The sequence below is a fragment of the Schistocerca nitens genome, chromosome 9 (assembly GCF_023898315.1).
Source record: "Schistocerca nitens isolate TAMUIC-IGC-003100 chromosome 9, iqSchNite1.1, whole genome shotgun sequence".
NCBI lineage: Eukaryota > Metazoa > Arthropoda > Insecta > Orthoptera > Acrididae > Schistocerca > Schistocerca nitens.
Window position 1 is genome coordinate 23,692,814 of NC_064622.1, and position 17,041 is coordinate 23,709,854.

General features: G+C 36.5%; 1 protein-coding gene across 3 annotated transcripts in view; it reads left to right on the top strand.

The window, feature by feature from the left end:
- The window catches only part of LOC126203465 (acetyl-CoA carboxylase), a 440,754-nt gene extending 426,868 nt beyond the window's left edge, over positions 1–13,886 (top strand). For all 3 annotated transcript variants that reach the window (XM_049937783.1, XM_049937782.1, XM_049937781.1), the window contains 6 exons: positions 153–346; positions 465–600; positions 739–916; positions 1,300–1,570; positions 3,151–3,321; positions 10,731–13,886. In XM_049937783.1, coding sequence (XP_049793740.1) covers positions 153–346; positions 465–600; positions 739–916; positions 1,300–1,570; positions 3,151–3,321; positions 10,731–11,024 — 1,244 coding nt within the window. In that variant the 3' untranslated portion in view covers positions 11,025–13,886. The remainder of the gene's footprint in view (positions 1–152; positions 347–464; positions 601–738; positions 917–1,299; positions 1,571–3,150; positions 3,322–10,730) is intronic.
- The last annotated feature ends 3,155 nt before the right edge of the window (positions 13,887–17,041 follow it).

Here is a 17,041-nt window from a genome sequence, read left to right on the forward strand (position 1 = left end):
CTTCAACCAATGGAAAATGAAAGCACTAGGTTCAGTGATGATTAGTCTTACTTTTCTTTCTTTTTTTTTTTTTTTTTTTTTTTAACTTGAAAATAATTTTCAGCACCTGTTAATTGCTTTGTCCATAACTCACTTATATTACCACTTTGCAGCAAATTCAGGCGAATGGGAATCTGGATTCTTTGATGCTGGCAGTTGGGATGAGATCATGAGACCGTGGGCCCAGACAGTAGTCTGTGGTCGTGCACGCTTGGGAGGAATTCCAGTTGGTGTGATTGCTGTAGAGACACGCACAGTGGAACTGACATTACCAGCAGATCCCGCAAATCTTGATTCCGAAGCTAAGGTTGGCAGATGATTGTGGATAATACATAATAAGAAACAGTTTTTAGCACATTTTAAATCATATTTGTTGCATTTATCATTTAACATTATTATGTGTTTGTAATTTGATGTTTTCTCAGACTGTATCGCAAGCAGGTCAAGTGTGGTTTCCAGATTCTGCCTATAAAACTGCACAGGCAATACAAGATTTTAGCAAAGAAGATTTGCCACTATTTATTTTTGCTAACTGGAGAGGTTTCTCTGGTGGAATGAAAGGTAAGCAAAAACGTATACTAAACTGGTAGTTAATTTTGAAGTATGTTATTGAACTTAGGTGTGTAATAGTGAGTAGTTGGATAATCACACTTAACTGTTATAATTCGCCTCAATGTAATGAAAATAAATGTTTCACAGATATGTATGAGCAGATTGTCAAATTTGGAGCATATATTGTGGATGGACTCCGGGAGTACCAGCAGCCCATTATCATATATATTCCACCAAATGCTGAGCTCAGAGGTGGTGCCTGGGCTGTAGTTGACCCAACAATAAATCCTCGTCACATGGAGATGTATGCTGATCCAGAGAGTAGGTGAGTTTTCTGGATCATGTGGGATAATCCGTAGAAAAAATGTCTGATACGGTTTGAACATTCTTGGAATTAATCTGCGACCATGGTTTCTCATACACTACATGGTATTTCTCAAAAGCTGCTGTATTAAAAAAGAAAATTTCAGTGCAAGAAAATTTGTTTCATTGTAAATTACATGTGTGAGCTTCCTTGCGTCAGAATTCATAATGTTAAGTGACCAGTATTCATGTGGTGACTGTCCACATCTCTAAAACAGTTGAAACGGATGGAGCATTCTGTGAAAGAGTTCTGGCATTCATGTGGTGTTATTTTTGAAGAATAGGAATAAGTATTGTTTGTAAAATTAATTAATGTTGTGTTAAACTCCTCCATTCACATTTTAGGGGTGGTGTGTTGGAGCCAGAAGGAATTGTGGAAATAAAGTTCCGTATGAAAGATATCGTGAAAGCAATGCAGCGAATAGATCCAGTGATTCGACAGCTTCGGTCCCAACTGCTGTCCTCCCCTAACCTTTCAAACGAAGAGAAAGTTATACTGGAGAACAAAATAAGTGAAAGAGAGCGTTTCCTAAGACCTATGTACCATCAAGTAGCAGTACATTTCGCTGACCTTCATGATACTCCTGAGAGGATGCATGAGAAAGGTACTATACAGGTAAGTCTGGTTTCATTGTTAATGGGTTTTATACATGTTTATGGTAATGAAGTCCAGGTGGAATATAAATAATTTAAGAGTGAAGTTAACAATACACTGAATTGTTGTCAAAAGGCACATAAACAAGACTGAAATATTTGTGATTGACTCACTAACTGGATCTACGGAACAAGAAATAAATAAATAAATAACACACACACACACACACACACACACAAAGTTATATTAAGCTGGCTGAGAACACTATGCCGGGACTGCAGTTTTGCAGCTCGACTAGGGAGTGAAGCAGGCGAGGGGAGAAAGGAGATGGAGAGTGGAAGGTAGGGTCGGGGTGTGGCTGATGGCTCAGAGGGATGCAGCAGGTATGCAGGAGAGGACAGGCAGAGCCAGCAGGTGCATGGGATAGGAATGCAACAGCAGAACTGGTACTGGTGAGTTTGTGCAGCACATGATGACAATAACAAGACATGGAGCATTTAGTTGGGAGGGGAAGAGAGAACAGAGGAATAGGAGTCTAACAATTAATAAAATATTCCGGGATGTTAGGCTGTGGTCGAAGGGATTTCACTTTAAAATGGGACGTTTCATCCCCAAATTTGTAGGACATTTTCAAGGGGGATCGTAGCTTTGTTCAATGTGAGATTCACACCTTGGCTTGCTGTTTTATTAATTATGACAATTCCGGCCATGGAAGTTTATATTTTACGAATAGAAGACTGTGGAGAAGAGTATGTGGCGGCTGTATGTGAACAGTAAAGATGGAGGTGAACATGGAGCAGATGTCTAGTGGACATTGAGGCTAGGAGCAGGAGGATTATGTCTACGAAGGATGCACTGCAAGGATAACTCCCATGTATGTTGTTCAGAGAGGAAGGGGGGGGGGGGGAATCAAGATGGCAGAGGTTGTTAAACAGCCATTGAAATCAACCATGTTATGCTAAGCACAGTTCACCAATGGGTGGTCAAACACCGTACAAACAGGCCTTGAAGGCCCATTGGTACCAACCAGTTGTCAGTTTACATGACTGATGCTGCTACTTCTCAATCAAGTAGCTCCTCAATTGGCTTCATAAGGGCTGAGTGCACCCTTTTGCCTACAGCACTTGGCAGACCCGGATGGTGGCCCTTCCAAGTGCTAGCCAAGCCTACAGTGCTAAACTTTGGTGATCTGTCAGGAACTGGTGTTACCACTGCGGTGAGGCCATTGGCTGCTCATAAAAAAATACAGTGCAAAAATTGCAGTAGAGCTGGTATATAATATGACTGTTTTCACATGCGGTCCTGCTTCCAATGGAGTATCATGGCTACCTGTAAAAGCTTTGTGTGTGTGTGTGTGTGTGTGTGTGTGTGAGGCATATATATGTTTTTGGGGGGGGGGGGGGCAGGCATTCTCACACACTTTTTGTGTATTTGTACCCTAGCTCAAAATAAGATTCATCCAAAAGTTAGCAAAGGCTTTAGTATTGTTTATATGCCCTCTATGGCTCAACATCTGTACCATTTGGTGAGTTAGATTCATATATATTCCTGTGTTTTACATGTTGTATGTTACTCTAATCATAATGTATTTATTTTATCAGGATATTGTGCCATGGCGCAAATCTCGATGTATTTTATATTGGAGATTACGCCGGCTTTTGTTGGAGAATGAGCTAAAAACAAAGCTTCTGGAAATCCAGCCTGACCTCAGTGTCGGCCAGGCAGAAGCCAGATTGCGGCGATGGTTTATTGAGGACAGAGGGGCCACTGAGGTAAGGGCCAAAACCCAAACTGTCACTGAATGAGAGTTCAGGGATCCCAAACAGTTTGAAATGTCCCTTCTTTTTTGACATGTCAACCCAGTCGTCTTCAGTGTTGTCGAACATTTCATAACCGTTATCATTCATTGCACATATGAAGTAAGGATTAATTTGCAGTGTCACAGAAACAGATAATTGAGAGATGCATATTTGAGTTGGATGGTTTTTGATTACATTAAATATGAAAGTTTGCCAGTCCATGAGGACACAAATGATTGCAAACTAGTTTGTTAGAAGTGTAAAATTAGGCTAAAATACAATCTGCTAGGCACCAACAGAACCACACACATATTTTTTGTGGACTTCGTATACTAATTATTTAATATTAATATATTTCACTCATAAATGAACACAGGAACAACACTGTTTTCATGAACAAAGCATAGGAAGGAACAGAAAAATTTGCACCTACAAGTATTTATTGCAATGCATCACATTTGAAAGTAAAAGTTTTTATTTTAAAATTGAGCAAATTTTTGAAAGGTATTGAATTTAAGTAGAGTTTTCAAATTGCAATCATTCAGTAAGTTAACTGATTTTAACACGCAAAACTGTTTCACTTATGGACTAGTACAAGATGTTATCATAGGATTAGAGCTTTAGGGCAGTTGTAGTTTGTTACAGATTTAACATTTAGCAACTATATTGGCACAATTTGTAAGTTCACTGGTCTGGTCCTAAACTGGATGTTTACACTTTGCCATAAGATAAGACGCAGGAGAATATGAACATAGTGGAGTCAGTATAAGAAGTTCCCTCACAGCACTGTTCCAGAGGTGCATATTGCTGGTGGCTGTAGGTGAAAGCAGTAGTGGTCTATATAACTGTGACAAAACTGTGGTATTGCCATAGGGGCATATACAAAATTGTGTTACGTGATTGGTTGAGGTAGGTGCATAGAGTTGTGGTGTCCAACCCACTGCAGCTGTCATTGATCTACTTATACTGACTCGTCTATAATACTGGTACTGTACTTCCCAGTCATCTCATACACAGTTTCAATTGGCTCATAATTGCTACAGGAAGAATAGTATAGTTGTTTCCATTGAGTCAATTTCTTCACGGCTAAGGAGTATATCGGTCCATATAGTGAACTTCCTTATGTGTCCGTAACTGTGCATCATCTGATGTCATGCCTTTTGCATCTGGCCTGCATGACCTCTTGTATTGGACACTTGTAGTAGTTACCCTATCAAGTCTAGATGTCTCTCATCTATTGAGCAATTTTGGTTGATTTTGTGTCCTATGATCACTTATATCATTTCGATTTTCGTGTGGCGCTTGAAAGAAGGAATTACAGTATGATCATCCTCAACGAATCAGTTTCAGATAAAGAATTTAGTATTTTGGCCTTGTCTCTGTCAAACTGCATTTTGAGGTTGTTGTGGTCACTTACAGTCTGAACAGATGGTTTTCATCTGTTTACTGTTTCAACATAAGACCAAAATTTTTAGGTATTTCTGCGAGTTAGGAGACAGAAGTTTACGTATTGCTTCCTACTTCAGGGCATGTTTCAGTGTGAACATCTGGAGTGTAATCATTATTCCATTTGTGAAGCTCTGTAATGACCGTTTCAGTTGACCTACCCCCTTATCCCCACTAAACTTTGATGCCTGTTGGAAACTCTGTAATGGTCTTGGCAGTCCTCTCATTATTTTCAGCCAGTCTTGCTATCACTCTGGAAGAAAATGCTACTGGTAAGCTCTATGAAACATTTTAGATGACAATGTCCGGTTCACAGTGTAGGCGTTGTTTCCTCCAAGGTTGTGGATCTTCCGAGGTGAGTGTATTCACTCACTTGGCTGTAAACTCCAGAGAAGTGTTTGAATAGCTCAGAAGTTGAGTGAAATAGCATGATTTCCCTTGCATCTATCAGTTGCTTTGTGGGAATTGTTTAAAATACCATTGTCTGTCATTGCAGATACATGCATATTGAGTCTTGGGAGGATTCATGCAGTTCTGAAAGTTTCAAGTGGTCATGAATGTTCGTACTAGTTTTTCCTAATCCCTGTATTTTGGTCACAACAGATTAGATTAGATTAATACTAGTTCCATGGATCATGAATACGATATTTCGTAATGATGTGGAACAAGTCAAATTTTCCAATACATGACGTAATTACGTTAATTTAACAACATACTTAAGTTAATATAACAACTTTTTTATTTTTGTGTTTTTTATATTTTTTAATTTTTTTACTTTTTTTATAATTTTTTTTCTTAATTTATATCTAAAAATTCCTCTATGGAGTAGAAGGAGTTGTCAGTCAGAAATTCTTTTAATTTCTTCTTAAATACTTGTTGGTTATCTGTCAGACTTTTGATACTATTTGGTAAGTGACCAAAGACTTTAGTGGCAGTATAATTAACCCCTTTCTGTGCCAAAGTTAGATTTAATCTTGAATAGTGAAGATCATCCTTTCTCCCAGTATTGTAGTAATGCACACTGCTATTACTTTTGAATTGGGTTTGGTTGTTAATAACAAATTTCATAAGAGAGTATATATATACTGAGAAGCTACTGTGAATATCCCTAGATCCTTGAATAAATGTCTGCAGGATGATCTTGGGTGGACTCCAGCTATTATTCTGATTACACGCTTTTGTGCAAAAAATGCTTTATTCCTCAGCGATGAACCCAAAATATGATGCCATATGAAAGCAATGAGTGAAAATAGGCATAGTAAGCTAATTTAGTAAGATGTTTATCACCAAAATTTGCAATGACCCTTATTGCATAAGTAGCTGAACTCAAACGTTTCAGCAGATCATCAATGTGTTTCTTCCAATTTAATCTCTCATCAATGGACACACCTAAAAATTTGGAATATTCTACCTTAGCTATATGCTTCTGATTAAGGTCTATATTTATTAATGGTGTCATACCATTCACTGTACGGAACTGTATGTACTGTGTCTTATCAAAATTCAGTGAGAGTCCGTTTACAAGGAACCACTTAGTAATTTTCTGAAAGACAGTATTGACAATTTCATCAGTTAATTCTTGTTTGTCAGGTGTGATTACTATACTTGTATCATCAGCAAAGAGAACTAACTTTGCCTCTTCATGAATATAGAATGGCAAGTCATTAATATATATTAAGAACAACAAAGGACCCAAGACTGACCCTTGTGGAACCCCATTCTTGATAGTTCCCCAGTTTGAGGAATGTGCTGATCTTTGCATATTATGAGCACTGCTTATTTCAACTTTCTGCGCTCTTCCAGTTAGGTACGAATTAAACCATTTGTGCACTGTCCCACTCATGCCACAATACTTGAGCTTGTCTAGCAGAATTTCATGATTTACACAATCAAAAGCCTTTGAGAGAGCACAAAAAATCCCAATGGATGGTGTTCAGTTATTCAGATCATTCAAAATTTGATTGGTGAAAGCATATATGGCATTTTCTGTTGAAAAACCTTTCTGGAAACCAAACTGGCATTTTGTTAGTACTTAATTTTTACAGATATGTGAAGCTACTCTAGAATACATTACTTTCTCAAAAATTTTGGATAAAGCTGTTAGAAAGGAGATTGGACGGTAATTGTTGACATCAGATCTATCCCCCTTTTTATGCAAAGGTATAACAATAGCCTATTTCAGTCTATCAGGGAAAATGCCCTGTTCCAGAGAGCTATTACACAGGTGGCTGAGAATCTTACTTATCTGTTGAGAACAAGCTTTTAGTATTTTTCTGGAAATGCCATCAATTCCATGTGAGTTTTTGCTTTTAAGCAAGTTTATTATTTTCCTAATTTCAGAGGGAGAAGTGGGTGAGATTTCAATTGTATCAAATTGCATAGGTATGGCCTCTTCCATTAACAGCCTAGCATCTTCTAACACCTGGATCCTACTATATCCACAACATTTAGAAAATGATTATTAAAAATATTTTCAACTTCTGACTTTTTGTTCGTAAAGTTTTCATTCAATTTTATGGTAATACTGTCTTCCTGTGCTCTTGGTTGACCTGTTTCTCTTTTAATAATATTCCAAATTGTTTTAATTTTATTATCAGAGTTGCTGATTTCAGACATGATACACATACTCCTGGATTTTGTAATAACTTTTCTTAATATAACACAGTAGTTTTTATAATGTTTGATAGTTTCTGGGTCACTACTCTTTCTTGCTGTCAGATACATTTCCCTTTTCCGGTTACAAGATATTTTTATACCCTTAGTAAGCCATAGTTTGTTACAAGGTTTCTTACGAGTATATTTAACTATTTTCTTGGGGAAGCAGTTTTCAAATGCATTTGCAAAAATGTCATGAAATAAATTATATTTTAAATTGGCATCAGGTTCATGGTACACCTCATCCCAGTCTAACTGCTGTAGGCTTTCCCTAAAATTTGCAATTGTTAAATCGTTGACTGAATGTACTACTTTGGAGGACTGTTTAGTATTGCTGAATGGAGCTATGTCATATATTGTAACTAGCTGTGCACCATGATCAGAAAGACCATTCTCAACAGGCTGAGCATTTATCTGGTTAAATTTATCTTGGTCTATAAAGAAGTTATCTATCAGTTAGCTGCTATCCTTTACCACCCGAGTAGGAAAATCAATAACGGGTGTCAAATTGAAAGAACCGAGTAATACTCCAAGGTCATTTTTCCTATTACTCTCTTTCAGAGAATCTACATTGAAGTCCGCACAAAAAATAATTTGCTTCCCCTTGTCTGACAGATAGCGCAACAAGGAGTCCAAATTTTTCAGAAATAGATGAAAATTTCCTGATGGGGACCTATATACAGTTACAATTATAAATGTGCCTTTATTTAATTTAAGCTCATAGGCACATGCTTCTATATGTTTCTCTACACAAAACTTTTTTGTTTCTATACTTTTTGCACAATGATAACTTTTGACATATATGGCAACTCCTCCTTTCTCCATATTTTCTCTCATTACATGTGCAGAGAGCTTATATCCACTTACATTTACCTTATCTATATCAGTAACAATGTGATGCTCAGACAGACATAATATATCTATTTCATCCTCAGCTTCTAAATCTTCTAAACAAACCAGAAGCTCATCTATTTTATTCTTTAAACTACCAATATTTTGATGAAATATACTTACATTATTTTTAATTATACTTTTATGAGAACCTTTCCTTATTCTAACATTTGCAGTACTCTCCTGTCTGAGTTTCTCATTGTGCTTAGGCCTAGTTCCTATACCAGTGGTCACATGGTGTTCAGAGAGGCAGATTATGTCAACTGGGTTGGGTGACTTTAATTCATCAATGCAATTACCTAGGACTGAGATACAACTTGGTGGAGATAAAATTTCTGGTGATTGGTGAAAATTTATAATTGACAGCTGTGACTGGTGATCCAATGTGCTAGAATTGTGTTGTTTAATTTCTTTCCTAAACTGAAGATTTGTTTCAATCCTGACCTCTCATAGAACTTGACATCTTTCTGTCTTACCTATCCTAAAAACGGTGCTGTTCCAACACCTGTAACCACTGGTATTTTACCATTCATGGCAGTGCCTCCCCCCCTTAAATTTCCTGCTATTACCCCAGCCAGTTTCCCCTTCCCTTTCCTGTTGAGATGTATGCCATGCCTGGTATAGTCCCACCTACTGAGAGAATCAACAGGAACCACACCAATATGAGCCCCCGCACCCGACCCAAGCAGGCGTTCCAACTCCAAATTAACTCTTCCAACAGAAGAGTTCAAATGAGGCCGGTCATGGCGTTTCAGGACAGATACAAATTCAACATTGGTGTGTCTCGATGCCGACGCAATCTTTACCAGGTCACACTCTATACTGTACCCAGGATCTCTGTCGATGCTGTTCCCTGGCCCTCCCACAATAACCACGGTGTCTTCCCTGGTAAATCCTTTACAGAGTGAACCTAAATCCTCTGTCACCTGATCCAGACTAGCACTTGGTTTGAAAAAATTTGTGACCTGGTATTCTGGTCCTAATTCCTCCTGCAGAAGTTGGCCTACACCTCTGGCATGAGAACTGCCTAACAACAAAACTTTCTTCCTTTTCGATGACTTTCCTACATTCTTTTTCAATTTACTATTGAAAGTTTGTTGTGTCCTGTCTACACCTACCTCTGCTTGAGGCTCATCAGTTTCTAACTGAAGCAACAGGTCAAACTTATTTTTGACATTCACCACAAAACTGTCAGACTTAGTTCTAGGCCTGTTCCTTCTGCTACCTGTTGCCACTACCCCCCTCTCTTTGCCCTTCTCCCTCCTTAACCTGTCCAGATCTTCCCTAGCCTGATCTAGCTCAGCCTGGAGGGTAGCAATTTTCCCCTCCTGTTCCACTATCTTCCTATCTCTGCTGCAGATCCTACAAAACCACTGACGATCCACTTTCCCGACACCCACGCCACTGCAGTCCCCCCAGTGAAAAAAACTACTGCATCCATCACACCAAACCCCGGAACTAAGAATTCTATGGAAAGTCAGGCACTTCTCACTCATGGCAAAAATAATACTTTAGCTAGGATAAATCAATTGAATTACCGAAAATCAAAAAAAGAAGTTACAAGAAATAAGCCTATTCACAACTGTATATAAGCAAGTTTCTGATTTAAAATTCCGCTGTTTTTCTGAGATCTGTATTAAAACAATGAAGGTATATGCTATTATTATATATTTCACTCAATGGAATGAAAAAAAGGACAATTAAACGTGATACTTTAAGTTTGATTCTCCAAAAACGTTACGAGAATTAGGCCTATAAACAAATGTATATAAGCAAGTTTGTGGTATAAAGTTGCACTGTTTTTCTGAAATCTGTATTAAAACAATGAAGTTATATGCTATTTACGGTAGTTTACTTATTTGTTACCGAGAAATTAGTTAAATTACCATGAAACAAGAAACAAGCACGTTTACAAAATTTAAGGCTAAGCGCGACTTCGCGAAGTTACGATATTTTTCGTGTTTTCTGAAAAACTACGCAAAGAAAAGTCAAACCTTTAACGGCAAGACTAAACGATACACTAATGCACGTATTTAATTTGTTGTCGGCGTTAAACTAAATTATATTCCTGCCTAAATCACTTAACTTTCTGGAAATAGTTTCTGGCGTCACTTACTCGGCGGCCATCTTGAAATCTCTCCCAACAGGGAGACAGGAATGATGAAGAAAATAATTCTAGACATGTGTAAGAAATATTCTAACCTTTACTTTCTGCTATGGCACTTCATATTCATAGCTAACCTTCTGAATTTGTAAAAGCAATTTATATTTACATTTATAAAAACTATATTCCTTTATTTGTAAAGATGTTTTCCAGACTGCTACTTCCATTTGAGTTCTTTTTTTGATAGTGACAAACATTAACATAACATAAGAAAAATGTTTTTCAGGCATACGTTTGGGATAACAACAGTGCTGTGGTAGAATGGTTGACTGAACAGCTACAGGAAGGCTCAACATTCTGGCACAACGTGCGCAGTATGAAGCACGAAGCTGTCGTACAACGAATCAAATCTGCTCTGGCAGAATGCCCGGACAGAGCCTTGGAAGCAGCGGTTACTGCCATCATGGAGACCTTATCGCAAGAAGAACGAGCTGAACTGGTCTGGGCTCTTTCTCAAGAAGAACCTTCACAGAAACGTCTTTCAATTACAGGAGATGCACCCTCTATTTCTTCCCAGTAGCATTACAGGAGCTCAGTGTAATGTTTTGCTGGTTGCTGAAAGGCTGTGACTGTGCTGTGTATTTTTCATGGCTAATTACCTAATTTTTTGAACGTTGGTGGTGCAAGCAGTTTATGACAAGTGCCACTTTGTTCAGGTGTCATGTATGCTGTGCTAGGATCCTAGTTGTTAACTGGATGTTAGATACTGCTGACACTTTGTCCTGCAAAGTTCTTTATGGTGGTTATGAAGCAGTATTGTGTGATCCTAAACAGTGTGATAAGGAATGAGTCTGTGGTTACTTATATGTAATGAATGGATATTAAAAGTGAGAAATTGTTACAGTTGTGTTAAAATGTACAGCAGTGGTTATGCACACTTTGTATGTTCTAAAAAATTTTGGCTCACTACTATAAGACCGCACATGCTATAGATGTTGCAAGTAAATGGGAATATGTAGTGGGAAAATAGTGTAATTGCCTGCAACACTGTGTAAGAAGTACTTTGAGAAAGTCACACGTTAATGAGGACTCAGCTATTTTTGTTAACATCAGTTCCCATCAAGATGGAAGTGGTAGGATATAATTGTACTTGCAGTATGTGTTTGGTTAGATGTACAATGCATGAGAATGCCTTTCATCTTCATGGATCTGAAATTGTGTTACAGGATCTTAACCAGTCTGTTGGATTTGCATTGTAAGTAGCAGCTGTTGTTATAGTTCAACAAAAGACTTGTGTAAGCAAGTGTATAGTTAAACGCACATGCATCATTTTGGATTCAGTATTTGTTATGCAGTTACTGATTAAGAGTATGCTCTACTAGCCCTTTGAAATGGAAGTACAGTGAACGTACATTTAAAAAAATTATAACTGATTGTACAACAAACATGTACAGCATTCAGTATTCTCGTTTCCGAAGGAAACAAGAAAGGTAGATTGTATGTTTTCAGAACATCTTGATCCTTTTTCTTTCAACTTACAGTTAGTGCTGAATGAAGTGGAACTACTTAATTTTTGAAAAACAAGGAATAGTTTTAATGATATGGCGTGTTGTTATATATTAATCAGAAAAATGGTACAAAATTACATTCCAGTCTGCCAAAAGTGTAGAAAATGGTATTATTTAAAGTAGTGCTGTGTTTTCTTAATTCTTAAAACTTGTTAAACATGATTTCTCTACTTAATTATTATTTTGATTCACTAGTATAGTGAAGTACAAAGACAAAAATAGCATTATCAGAAATGAAAGGCATAAAATTAGCATAAAAAAGTTTGTGTTCCTTCTGTTTGTGTTTTTCTTCGGTAACATTGTTTAGGGACCAGCTCATCAAAGTAGTAAAAAAATGCTCTAAACTTTCATGTTTTGTGCAGTAAGCAGTCACATATTCTCTAACTGGGTTATTTCCAAGAACTGTGTTTTGCAAACAAAGTCTTGGTACAGGGAAAAAAAGGAATGGTTTTGAGAAGAAATGTTTTAATGCTATGCAAATCCATGAAGTGAAAGATGATAATGTTTTATAAAGCTTGCAGTGAGTGGATCAGTGAAGAGACAGACTATGAGTTTCTCCACTGACAATAGACTTCTTTTTTGCAGAAGGGAACTTTGTTTTAAAAGTGACCAAAGAGTGTGTGTGTGTGTGTGTGTGTGTGTGTGTGTGTGTGTGTGTGCAGTGCACGCACGCACATTCATATTTTCCTTGTGTGTATACCACAATCAGAGGTGAAGTTAGAAGAGGTTTTCCAGTGTTGTATTTCATCTTCTTCAAAGAAAGGCTCACTTCAAGATAATAGATGTGAATGTGATAGTGTATATTACTATAATCTGTTGACACTTTGTTTTCTTTTTTGAAAAGTGAAATGAAAATAAGTGTTTCTGTGTTTCAGATCAAGTTACTAAATTTATATTAACAACTATATTTTACACCTGCCTAAGAAGTATTTTTTCACCATGTTGTTGATTTTCCAGAAGTTATAGAGGGCAGTAACACAGTAGAGTCGTGTTAATTGTTACTTATTAATAAATGTGCCTTCTTTGTAGAAACATTGAGAAGCAAATTCTTAAATGAGGTTTGATAAAAAGAATATCCTGAATTGATTTGAGTACATTGTATACTGATGGGTTAGTTAATTTCCACCCATTGCTCAGCTCCCTTTTGCAACTACAGGCATCCTTTGTCCTCTATGAGGAATGAGTCACTATATTTTTTATTTTCAGCAAAATATCTTCAAAGTTCACTCTGGATATAAACTGATTGTTTATGACTGGGTGGTTGTTAAACAGGGATGTTTCAAGAAAACTTGTTCTGATGATTGTATTGCTTGGATAGATAGTCATGACTATACTGATTCACATGCCAAAGTTTGGAGTAACAGAACATCTGAGATGGAAAAAAAGGCACATTCTTCACATTGGTGTTACTGCATTTACATATTTCTCCATTTTTTTACATAACCTGATGGAGATGTCTGTTTCTGCCATATAACAACAGTGGTAATCACAAGACTAAAGGAATCGTTGCACATCATTTGCATAGCACCAGTCTATTTCAATGTGTAGAAGGCCACTGCCAGCTTTTACTGAATTGTTGGTTCCTCACTTTTTAAGATGTTATTCAGGATATTTTTTTGTCACCTGCTTGTTTGTCAATGATAAACCAAAAGTTATCTTTATCATGGCAGCTGTAAATCAGAGTTCCCAAACCTAAGGCAGTTGATATGTTTCTTTGTGATATGTATATTTGTGTTCTGAATTTGCTTGTAAAAAGACTTCAAATAGCTGCACAAAAGTGTAATTTATACAACTGAAATCTATTTATATGTATTTAGAAATGGTTCAGTATATGTTCTTATATTTTTTGCAGTCCAAAATAAAAATTTATATATAAAAGAAACTAAAAATGTGTTATCTGTTGTGAGTGAGTGAATGAATGAGTCTATCTTCATTTTTAGCTGTTTGCAAATTCACTGGCAGTGGATAGCTTATGGTATCTTTTTAAATTCCAGTGATTATTGCTCTCTTCTTGTTTTTATTTAATTATTCACTTATCAAATTAGTTGCAGACATTAAGTCTTCCTTCAGATGTTGCTGTGGAAGAGAGTGGCCTGATCATACAGAGCAAAAGTTTTGAAAATGACAAATCAGAAACTATTGTATTAAAACAGTACCTTGTGGAGCACTGAGATAGTTAAAATTCTTCACAGAAACTTCATGAAATTACAAACAATTAAAATAATTTGACAACTGAGTTTCAGGATGGAAGAATAAATTCATTCATTGTGTTCTGTATATACAATCATGGAGGACAACCATCAGGTGTGTAGAATTATGCAATGATTCAAGGTGTACCTTAATAAAAGAAAAAAGTTAGAAACAGTGCTAATAATTATCATTAAACTGCTACAAACTATTTGCTTTTATTAATGCTAAAATTTAACATATAACAGTCAGCAGGAAAGCTGACACTTTGAAAAATCGACTGACTTCTCCAGTTATTTTAAATATCTAAATTGCTAGGGGGCAGCTCATTTGCAAGTGCATAACTGTTGCAGTTATCAATAGGATGCTTCTAATAGTCATATTTTATGTAAGTGCATTATGAAAGAGTTCTTTTAAAAGCAAATCTTGATGACGATTCAGTTTAGAAGCTTAAGACATCCGACACCTTCTAATGAAGGTTTGTGGTCATTCTTTTTGAATTAGCAGTTCATTCCCATCTTATCGGACGTTTAAATTATCATAGTTCCGCATACAAGCTAGTAAGCTTCTCCACACTGTATACTCATCTCAGTGTAAGCATTCCAAAGCCACCTAAATGTAGCAATTGTACTACAAACAGGAACACAGATGCTAAGCCAGAAATGTCCCAATTTTGAAATGTAAAACAAAATATGGCCTTAATGTAAAGTGGTAACAGTTCTGACAAAGTTTTGTCAACAGTGTATTGAAAGCCTATTTACTCATTGTTATTCACATCCAAATGACAATGGAAACTTGTCATTACAGCCAAGATATCAGGTGTCTTTCTTTACTATATTTTTATTATTTTTGCACTTGTAACAACACAGAATTTTTAAAATGATCGAATTTGCATTCTATTGTGTGCCTACATTGCAGAGCTTTCTAGTATTATGAGTGGTTTCAGTTCCATTGAATCACTTTCAATCAAAACTGTAGAGGTAAGAAAAATAAATTTCTTATCCTTATAGATCTGAAGGTGGTTTTTGAAATAAAAACCAGTCATAATATTAGAGACAGATAATAAAATTAGCAGTGCAACACTAGACAGTGGATTTTCTCAAAAAAGACAAAATGCCAATTCTTGGAAAATTACTATTTTCTCTTGTCAACGAAAATTCTTCTAAGCATTAGTTTTATCTAACTTAGGACATACAATTTCTTGTAAACACTTTACAATCATGTTCAAAGGATTGTTTACAGCGGCCATCTGCACTGCAAATGCGAAAATGTTATATCATGCGAAAATCGTTAAAGCAAAAATGTTATAGCATGATGACTATTGATCTGATATCACATCAACTATGGGCTTAGGTGTTCCTATGGCCTATCCACATATGTAATACATTGTTTAACGTTGAGCATAAAATGGTACTTATTAACACTCAGTAATATGCACTTGATCGGATCACAGTTACATTGCGTGTTGTTTAAGGAAAGTACAGTATTTAGCCAGTGATAACACTCACTCTATGTGACATCACGATGACCATCGGCACGATCTTCTAGCAACAATTAATACAAGTGCTGGTAAGGACTCACTTCTCAGTATTGTATGAACTATCTTACTTGCATGTCTACAGTGAACAACAGTTCCCCTGAAAATATTAGGTAAACATGATTCTTGAATGAGATTTTCACTCTGCAGCGGAGTGTGCGCTGATATGAAACTTCGTGGCAGATTAAAACTGTGTGCCCGACCGATACTCGAACTCGGGACCTTTGCCTTTCGCGAGCAAGTGCTCTTGAATTTTCTTAGAATATTTCTCCATTTCTTAACATTCATGAAAGTAGGGAAATAGCACTGCCCCAAGTGTAACACAATTTTTGCTTGGATGAAAATGATAATACTGTGATGAACAATGTCTTCAAAGAACATTCTAGATTGTTATACTGAGTCATTTGTGTGATACTGACCATCTGAATCACTACAAAAATAATTTACTCTGGATATAAAGTGATAATTAAATTAAATTGTAGACTAAAGTAGCCTTTAGCATCTCATTTTCCTGCATATTACTCATTGCAAGAAATGTCCCAGTCTTCATTGGTATGTATTGGATACTATTATTTCCTCATTATCTTTCTTTGACCCAACCATCAACTAAGCAGATATGGACTATGTTCCCGTGACAGCTAGTCAACAAATGCATAATCAGAGGACCTTTTGCGAGATACTGTACTTTAAAATCTCTTATTGAACATGATGCAAATTTGTTTAAATACTTAAGATCTGTATGCTTCGCATTAGAAGGCTAGGTAACTGAATCAAAAAATTTTGGGTGTTTCAGTTATGGAACATATTAAGTACAGTGAAACATGGTCCATCATAGTAAGCATATTAAATAGTGAAGAAAATGTCATTGGAGCTACTTGTGTTAGGCTGCCGTTCATGACCTGTCATCTCTGAACTACAAATCTTGAGTTGTGGCTTGCACTTTATTTACATGGTTATTATTTATTCTTTGTCCAAGGTGTATCTTGATGTTTGACGCTGTAAAGTTTAATTTTTCTCTATTCACTGGTTTATTAATTCTTTGTGGTAAACAACATGGTCATGTTAGCTGGTTTGGTTGGATTGAATTCCTATTATAGCTGCCACATTTTTCTTCTAATCACTATCTGTTTACTGTCTTACATGATGCCAGCTCTCACGATTTCGTACCCTGTGCCGATTTCTTCTTCACTGCATATGTACTAAATCATGTTTTAAATAACCACGTAAGTACATTGGACTACAAATTAGTCACCCTGAAACAACATGAAGCTTATAGTGTGTTCAAAAAGAGAAGAGGGCTCCCTA